General features: G+C 46.7%; 1 protein-coding gene and 1 long non-coding RNA gene across 2 annotated transcripts; one reads left to right on the top strand and one right to left on the bottom strand.

Moving 5' to 3' along the window:
* Positions 1–1,458: 1,458 nt before the first annotated feature.
* On the bottom strand, positions 1,459–8,080 carry LOC311516923 (guanine nucleotide-binding protein G(I)/G(S)/G(O) subunit gamma-11). The gene is made up of 3 exons (XM_084621352.1): positions 7,650–8,080; positions 7,427–7,525; positions 1,459–1,915 (listed from the first exon to the last, which is right to left on the bottom strand). The coding sequence occupies exons 2-3, from the start codon at positions 7,520–7,522 to the stop codon at positions 1,790–1,792; spliced, it is 222 nt and encodes a 73-aa protein (XP_084477478.1). The 5' UTR covers positions 7,523–7,525; positions 7,650–8,080; the 3' UTR covers positions 1,459–1,789.
* On the top strand, positions 5,918–8,457 carry LOC311516924. The gene is made up of 2 exons (XR_014710529.1): positions 5,918–7,221; positions 8,080–8,457. It is a non-coding gene; the product is annotated as an uncharacterized lncRNA (long non-coding RNA).
* The last annotated feature ends 1,090 nt before the right edge of the window (positions 8,458–9,547 follow it).

The raw sequence follows: 9,547 nt of genomic DNA, 5'->3' as shown, positions 1-9,547 counted from the left end.
GGAGAATGTCTGAAGGTGAACAAAAATGGTTTCGCTCATGTTTTTAAACTAAGTATGAAACATTTCTGTCAGTATGAGGTTTGGTATACAGATAGTTACACATGTTATTATTGTACCAAACCTACAGTAAATATGGAGACTAAACTACCTGGATCTAAACAAAGATACTAGCAGCAATCTTAGGGCGAGGTGATGTGTGCACCTCATTGAGCAGGGCACATGAGGGACTCCATGCTACACACCAACCTGCCAGTTTCAGGGCCACCCCTCCTTCCCCCTTTCTCGTGCCAGCAGGGGCTGGGATCAATCCCCGAACTATCCTGCTCAGAAAGTCGTGCCCCTCCTGACTCCCAGCCCTTGGCGAGGGGTCACCGCAAGGGGCTCCCGAAGCATCAGGCGGCAGTCACGGCTGAGCCCACGGGGCCGGCGTGCTCGGGAGATCCGGGCAGGGCAGCGCAGCGAGGGGCACGGTACCGACACAGCTGGATCGGGGGTGGGGAGAGCCGGCTCACAGGGAGCGGGAGAGCAACTGCGGCCTCGCACGGGTCTCTTCACGCAGGGCCCAGCCCGCGGGCAGCTGGAGACGAGCCCTGCGCCCCGGCCCCGCCGGAGCGAAGCCAGCTCAGGCTGCAAAGTACCAGGCTCCCTCAGGCCCGAGCGAAGCGGGGAACCGCCCCCAGCCGCGCCGCAGGGCAGGCTGGTACCTTTCGCAGAGACTCTCTCAAGGCGTAATGCTCCCGCGAGTACAGCAAGCGGGCTCCGTCCCCGGCGGCTCCAGGGGCGCGGCCCGAGCTGCCCGCCCGCAGCGGGGCCCGAGCGGGGCCGGACAGCCCAGGGCTCCACTTGCCCCACTCCCCGCGCGCCAGCAGCCCGCGCCAGCTCCTAGCCATGGCGGGGGCAGCGCGGGACGGGAGGGAACAACACACATGCGCAGCCGCCGCCGCCGCCGCTCCCCGCCCCGCGCCTGCAGCCAGGGCCGAGGCTGGGGCGCTGCCTGGAGTCACCTGCCCTGCACCTGCTCGGCGCGTTCCTCGCCGGGCTGAGCGGGCCGGGCGCGTTGGGTGCCGCGACAGCTGCCCAGCGCGGGACCTGTAGCTCGCAGGCTGCAGCCCTTAGCAAACCCAGGCGGCTGCGGGCTACACGCTGCTCCCGGGAAGTTTCCGCTGCTGGGAAAGGCGCTGCAAACAGCCCCTCCCCGTGCGCCCGCCGGTGTCGGGGACTCAGCCTGCTGCTCCAGTCGTTCGAACTTAGGGGTGAGAGATTTTTCTCTTCCTTTTGTTCGGTTTAGTTCAATGAGACTTTTAAACGACTCGATCGTCCCGCCTTGACGTAGCCCCGAAGTAGTTCTTGTTCTGGCGGCTGGGTGGTTCAGGGTGTGCCACACGCATCATGCAACGAAAATCCAAACGTTTGATCATGTTCTTTGCATATCTTTGCTAAGGAACACTAAAGCGTTGGTAGAAGCAAGAGTTTTTATTAAAACAAGCTAGTAAACGCAAGAGTCAAGAAACAGCACGCTAAACAGACACTACAGGCAAATGCCCATTAGTACATTAAGCAAGTATCTGTCCCCTCTGGGGAACAATACTTAGAATACAATTTAGAATATTATCAAGTAGTGAGATATAATTAGATCATATAAAGAGATAAACAAGAGTCTCATTCAAGGTTGGTGTTGTTTTTAATCCATTGACAGTACTTGTTCAACAAGGACCCATGGAACTGAGGACAAACTAGTTATACGCTAAAGGTACAATAATGTATGTTCCAATTGCAGGAAATTTTTCTTTCATGCAATGACGCAGCCTCCTTTCTCTTTAAAGGGATTCCTATCTTCAGGAATACCCTTGACCAAAGGATCCTCTCCAGATCTTTCTTCAATGTAGTTCTTTATATCTTCAGAACATTTGGACACCTTAAATAAAAGAAGACATAAGGTTCTGCTTTATACATAGCAATCACATTTCCCATTAGACTATAAAGACAACGTTCACTGCATAACATTCATTTTCTCTTTCTTATATTTACATAATATGTAAAGGACCTGACGCTGCAAGTGCTCCACATGTGATCACCGAGCACCTCCAAAATCTGTCCCTAATTTAAAACAAAAACAAACACCTACTTGTGTTATAATAATCTCTAACATTATTAAAACTGAAGGGATGTTAAAGGTCAAGTTTCTTTTCTTTTTATTCCCACTACTGTTTTGTAAAATGTATTTTTTTTTCTTCTGAACCAGTCAATAAATGGTTTATTTGGTGAGCTGTTTGTTCCTCTTCCAAGCATGTGTTTCATATTTATTGGCAAAAGAAGTAAAGGTCATATTTTTCAAAAGTGACGAGTAATTCTGGATGCATCAATACTTTGGTGTCCAACTTGAGATACCTTTTAGGAGCCTCCTTTTCAGAAAACACTGAGCGTTCTCCTTCTGAAAATCAGGCTTTTAAAAGTATCTCCAGTTGCACTCCAAAATCAACAGTCACCTTTGAAAATGTTGGCTAAGATGTATTTTTTAAAAAATCTGCAAGCAACAGCTTAATGTTGCATCACACATCCACATAAGCTTCTGTGTGAAAACATATACTATATCACAGTAGGTACACAGCCTAGTCCTGCAGTTACTGTGCATAAAAATCCTCCACTGATTTAAAAATAAAATACGAAAACCTAATAATTTATTTAAATTAAGATAATTTAACTCACATTATTTCAATGGTACTCATATGCAGAATCTGCTGCAGAATCAGTAGAATTTGAACCCAAACTCAATGTAACATTACACATTTTTCCAAACAAATGCTTCAGTAGCCTTTTTTTCTATTATAACAAAAGCCAACAGCCAAGGTGTAGTCCTACAATAACAAGCCTGTTGAATGGAAGACAACAAATTCAACAAGGAAGCACATTTCACCTATCAGTTACAAAGGGTTGTTATAAACAGCAATTAGTATAACATTCTGAAAATTATGAAAAACACATTGACATTGTCCTTTCAAGCATACAGTGGTTCTCCAGTAGACACTTGTTTGCAGCAACACTTTGTAAGAGCAACCTCCCCATATGAGCAACATTTCCCCTGGGAGTGCTTTCCCTACTGTGAATTGTTGACACTCCCCATAACAACAACAGCCGCTGAGGAGCAACATAACTAAAGAGCACCATATGTTCCTACTCATGAGCATCTACTGTAATATGCTATGTGATATTTTGTGACAAATTCATAGCAAAATAATGTGCTAACATGGGACTATAGTCTCCCTTCCAATTTAGAGAGCCACAGAAGGGGGGAAACTCCTAGAGCAGTGGTTCTCAAGCAGGGGTCCATGTCTCCCTGGAGGGGCCACAGGCAGGCTTCAGGGGGTCTGCCAAGTAGGGCCAGCATTAGACTTGCTCGGGCCCAGGACAGAAAGCTGAAGCCCCACCGCACTGGGTTGAAGCCCAGGCCCCTGAGCCCCATCACCCGGGGAGGAAGCGGAAGCCTGTTGCCCATTCCCAATTTCTGGCAAACAGAGGCTAGGAACACCATCCCTGCTCATCCTGGCTAATAGCCATTGATGGACCTATCCTCCATGAATTTATATAATTCTTTTTTGAACCCTGTTATAGCCTTGGCCTTCACAGCATCCTCTGGCAAAGAGTTCCATAGGTTGACTGTGTGTTGTGTAAAGAAAGACTTCCTTTTATTTTAAACCTGCTGCCTATTAATTTCATTTGATGACCTCCTCGTTCTTGTGTTATGAGAAGGAGTAAGTAACACTTCCTTATTTACTTTCTCAATACCACTCATGACTTTATACACCTAAATCATATCCCCCCTTATTTGTCTCTATTCTAAGCTGAAAAGTGGCAGTCTTATTAATCTCTCCTCATATGGAAGCCGTCCATACCCCTAATCATTAATCCTAATCAATAGCCCTGATTGCTGCCCCTTAATGCGGGCCCTGACTTTTATATGCAGGAGAAAACCAGTTATTGTGGCACGGAGGGGAGGCCATGGAATTTTTACAGCACACAGGGGAGAGGGGCGGCCTCAGAAAGAAAAAGGTTGAGAACCCCTGTCCTTGAGAAATGTCTATGCTCTGTACTTTCCCAAGGGAGAGAGATTTGAAACCCTACAGAGAAAGCCAGGGGTTCAGTCTCCAGACCCTATGGGCAAATCCCACGGATTCTGGAGATCCCCTTTGTTTATGCATCCCTCATTCTGCCTGATTGCCTCTTCCCTAGAGCAACATGGATTCACCTACAGAAGCAACAACTTGTTCCTGATGTCTTAGATATCTGGAATGTTTGAGGACTGCATTCTGAATAGAGTTTCTTCTTCCCAGGTCTTCCCCCTACCATTTCCAAGAGAGCTCTGCAGAGGCACCATTGGGAGGAGTCCCCAGGAAGAGGCTTCTGATTGTTTCTGGGAAGGGGAAAACTTGACACAGTGGCTATTCTTCCCATTTTTAGTGGCTGTGGGCACTTCCTCTGCCTCATTTACTGTGTTTTGCTCAAACAAACAAAACAAAACCTACCAAAATAAGACACTCCATAGCACATGCTTCTCTCCCCAAAGGAAAGAGGATGCGGAAACAAGCAACAAATGATAGGTGCATAGTCACTACTGGAAGATGTTCAGCTATTATGGTGATGAACGTGGTATAAGAACTTATATATAATAGAAACAGAAGTAGAATAGTCATGACAACAGAATCAATACATCTGGCCTACTTACAGTAGAGAGATTCTAATGGACATAGGTGCTGGAAGTGGGGGTACTGGGGGTGCTGCACTTCTGGCTTGAAGTGGTTTCCATTGTATACAGGGTTTACAGTTTGGTTCAACAGCTCTCAGCACCCCCACTATACAAATTGTTCCAGCACCCTTGCCAATGGATTATGAAAAGTTAAGTCTTAGGCCATAAGAAAGAAACCAAAATTTTCCACTGGCCATTAAGTGTATCAAATAAGTTCTAATTACCCATAACCTATGACTAAGTCACAGTAGGGAGGAACATAGGCCCAATGGTTAAGAACTTGGATCCCATCCTGCAAACTATTATGCACATACTTAGCTTTACTACCGTGAGCAGATCCATTGATTTCAGTTGGGACTATTCATGATGGTAAAGCATGTGTGAAAGCACTTGCAGGATTGGGGGCTTAGGTTGTTTCGATCTTGAAGAGGAGGATCCTTTTTGCTTATGAGAAAAATTTCTCTTGAGTATGAATCTGTATATTTTTATTCATCGAGGGAGATTATTTTAAAGGAAATTTCCTCACTACATCATGTCAAAATGAAGAAGAGGGAGTTTTGCATTTGATTGAAGTCAAGGGGACTTTGATAGGCATATTTGCTTTTGCCTATGAGAGGAGTAGGGGATGTGGCTCTGTTTGCGCACAAAATTCTCATGTCAAATGGTGATTTATGCATATGAATAATCGGAAACGTAATTGACAGGAAATAAAAGACTGGAATGTATAACAGTGCAACCTTAGCATCCATAAAGGTGAGGGACACTCTCTTTGCTGGCATTCAGGAGATTCCTGACTATGCCTTCTCCTAAATTTCTCAGACTCTCAGCTTATTTACAGTAATGTCCTTTCTTTTTAAATACATTAGATTATGTGCAGCCTATGGAGTGTTTTTCAGTCACTTCAATGTTTTTGAGGCAAGAATCAGATGTTCTTATGCATTTATACACATTGCAAGGGGCTCTGGATCCTATTGGAGCTTCTTGGTTCTGTTGTAATATAAATAACTATAATCACTCTAATAAAAATCACTGAGATCTATTTCACGGGCTAAAATACCCCTCTGACATCAATATTTTGTTTCTGAGCAAAGTCCCTGAACCTGCAGGCTGTAACTTTATTCAGATGGATAGTACCATTGACATCGTGTGAGTAAAGTTATACAGCTGCTTAAGTCGATGCAGGGTTAAATTCAGGGCCCCATCCTGCTCCCACTGAAGTGAACAGGAGTTTTGTCAATGACTCCAATAGGAACAGGAGCAGATCGGAAATCTATGTATCAAGAAGGTTCATCTCCAGAAAACGTGCATGGTAAAATACATCCCACGGTGTTGACTGCATACTACTTCACAAGGTGAATCACCAGAAACAACGACAACAACAAAACACCTTTAACTTTTGAATCGACCCTTATGGACCACGGTTCTCCAACAACTGTTCTCTGTTGTCCTTCTGTGGACCACTTCACAATAGGGAGAGACTTTGGGGGATTCCTCCCACGCTCCCCGGCCATTCTGTGTCTGGCCTGGTAGCCCTGCAAACCACCAGAAAGAACTCTGAAGACCAGACTCTGAGAACCACTGGCTTGTACTGTTTTGTTTTAACTAACAAGGCTGCTTTGAATGATAGGACTTGGTTTCTGGGAGCCAGCAAAATCATTTTGTGTTCTAGAACATCTCCAAAATGTCTATTTCCGATCAAATTCAGTGGGGGCGGGGGGGGGATCCCGTGGTTGAGGTCACATATTCCAATGTTCAGCACACAGTGGATATTTTATCCCACAGTTTAAAAGTCTGAATGGTCCCTTGTCTTCATTTCCTCTTCGGAGAGCAGTTTCAGCTGCCCTGTGCCAGCTGCGCCGCGCCCTCGCTGAGCCCTTGGGTTTAGCTGCAGCGACTACCGGATTTAGCGCTAACACCCTATGATTAGCTTGTTAATGTGTTTTCCTCCTTCTTTCTACAATTATAGAGACTTTCTCAGGCTGTGTCACTCACATTTAACCTCCACAGGTCTGGATCCTCCTTCCTATAGTTTTCAGAAGTGTTTAGCTCTGGTTTCTGTGGCGGAAGGTAACAGGTACAGTAGCCAGAAGCTAAACTACGTGGGGAGCGAGAAACTAACCTAAAATCTCTTAAAGTTACTGCGCGTTAAGGATATTTTAAAAACACACAAAGACACCAAGGCCCCAATGTCTGTTTCATCGCTTCAGTTGTTGAGACAGACTTCAACGCCCACCTCCACCTTCTGCAAGAAGGGAGAGCTCGTGGGGTCTGAAATCCTTTCCCCAGTCTGAGATCGCACTTGTGCGCCTTTTCTCCCGTCAGTGAGCCCTTGAGAGGAGGCGAAACTAACCAGCTCATTGAACCGCGCTGGCATCTGTCTGCAGGTCTCATTGCACTCCCATAAAGAGAGTCAGCGCTTCGGGGGGCGTGAGGACCCTTCCCCGCGCTGGGAGATGCACTGCGGCGCTCACCATTGAGAGGTTAGTTGAGGCACTGTTGTGAACCTAAGGCTGAAAAGAAGCAGAGTAACTTCCAAACTGCCCCCAACCCCGGAGACTCGAGAGCTAAAGATCTTGTTCACGCCCCAGCCTGACCTCGTCTCCAATCTGCCTCCCCAGGGCGATGGGGCTATTTCAGCCGCAGGCTCTCAGGGGGCTGGGGAGGGGGCAGCCTGGGGGAACTCACCGGTTGTCTTTCCAACTTCACTTCTTTCCGGAGCTGCTCAACTTCCATTTTCAGTTTATCCTTTTCGCTCAAATCCTCTATATTGATCGCCGGCATTTTCTAGTTGTAAAAAGGGGAGCGAGTTACCCTCTCGGAGGAGGTGCTGGGACCCAGCGGTTCGCGAAAGAGCCCCCTCCCCACCCCACCCTACCCTACCCTACCCTACCCTAAGGGCATGACTTACTGTTGTCCCGGGCGAAATTGACCCGATTCTCTGAAGTAACAACTTCCTCTCCAATAAACTCCCTCACGCACCTTCCCCAGAGTGCTCCGGTCCAGCTAGCTACTCACACCCGCGGCTCCCGGGGTTTAAATCAGCAGCATAAGCTTCCTAAACGGATCAAACCCAGCAGTGTGACCTCCACCCTTCCACCCTGACCGAAAGGACGTTTACACTAGGCACTGCACACAACGAACAACGATTTACTTTTCCCTCCCCTTCCTCCATTCAAATCTTCAGTTCTCGCCTTTGCTGTATAAATAGGTATCAACTCTCTTATGTAAACCTGGCCGGCCAGTAACGGAGGGGGTTGGGGGGAAATCGGGTAACATTGATTAATCCGTTTAAATCCCAGTGTATTTAATCTGGTATTAACACGGAGTTCGACACCTAGGCGCAGTGTCACCGCTGTAATGCAGAGAACAAGGCGCGGAAGGAGGAGGGCTGACTGCTCTGGGGAAGAGGATGTGTGTGCTGAAAACTTTCTCCACAAGGAAGAAGCCAGACATATTTAGAACACACGTCCTTTGAGAGGAAGCAGATTTGCTGAGGAAATGTCCGGCCTTTTTGTGTGCCGGACTCCTGGTGGTACCGAACGACAAGGCTGGTGGAGGAAAGCGGTGGCGGTTAAGACGGGCATATAGACTCATATAACAATGTTGCAGCAAGAGTGATCTGGTTCACAGAGCACAGTCTGGAAAAGGACCACGAAATCCCCCTTGAAATTGTTTCTTCCTTGTGTTAAATTAAAACACTCTGTAAACATTTGGAACTCCTGATTCGTCTGACTTTCTTTTCTCTGCTGGGAAGGCGAATGGGAGAGGTTGGGTGGCCAACTCCGCCGGGAGAGCTGTGTGGTGTGACTCCAGTTAATGGAGTGCAATGTTTTCCAATCCACCCCCCTCCCCGCCCTTCTCCGCCTCTCTTTCTCTGTTTTCTCTCTTGTACAGGGACAGGTTTCAGAGTGGTAGCTGTGTTAGTCTGAATCAGGAAAACAACAAAACCCCCCAAAAAACAAAAAAGAGGAGTACTTGTGGCACCTTAGAGACTAACAATTTTATTTGGGCATAAGGGTTGCTGGGCTAAAACCCACTTCATCAGATACATGCAGTGGAAAATACAGGAGGAAGATATATATACACAGAGAACATGAAAAAATGGGTGTTGCCATACCAACTGTAATGAGACTAATCAATTAAGGTGGGCTATTATCAGCACCGGTGTATATATATCTTCCTACTGTATTTTCCACTGCATGCATCAGATGAAGTGGGTTTTAGCCCAGGAAAGCTTATGCCCAAATAAATTTGTTAGTCTCTAAGGTGCCACAAGGACTCCTCCTTTTTCTCTCTCCTTTGTACTGCCATTCTCTCCCTTCCAAGCAAAGCATTTTGCATAAGCAGCACAATTGCTCAAACAAAAGGCAGGGGGACCCTATTCAATGCCTGCCTATGAAAAATATGTTGTTTGGAATGTGGTTGTAGCCCTGGTGCTCCCAAGATATTCAAGTGGGGAGGTGGGTTTTTTAGTAATATATTTTATTGGACCAGCTTCTGCTGCTGAGAGAGCCAAGCTTTAGAGCAGATCTCTGCTGCAGAGCATGTCTCTCTCACAACAGGAGTTCCCCCAGTAAAAGATATTACCTCACCCACCTAGTCTCATTAAAGACACCACTTTATCACTGTAGCAAGCCACAACAAGCATAGGAGAGAAGCATCCCACATTCAGAAACAGCTTCCTTGTCTAATCTGCATGCAGCTCCTTTGCCAGGTGTGGAAGAGGTTGGGATCAGCAGTGGGACAAGCTGCTGATTGAGGGCATGGTGTTGCTGAACTTAAACCAATCAGAGTTCCAGTTTTGAA

The sequence above is a fragment of the Lepidochelys olivacea genome (genome assembly GCF_965140295.1).
Source record: "Lepidochelys olivacea isolate rLepOli2 genome assembly, chromosome: 2".
NCBI classification, from domain to species: Eukaryota; Metazoa; Chordata; order Testudines; family Cheloniidae; genus Lepidochelys; species Lepidochelys olivacea.
The sequence above is the reverse complement of the archived record's forward strand: the minus strand, read 5'-3'. Positions and strand labels throughout refer to the sequence as shown.

Excerpts from the sequence above, each read along its gene's own strand:
- LOC311516923 (XM_084621352.1), bottom strand. The coding sequence starts at position 7,522 with ATGCCGGCGATCAATATAGAGGATTTGAGCGAAAAGGATAAACTGAAA. Across the intron at positions 1,916-7,426 it reads TGAAGTTGGAAAGACAACCG|GTGTCCAAATGTTCTGAAGA; the intron begins GTGAGTTCCCCC and ends CTTTTATTTAAG.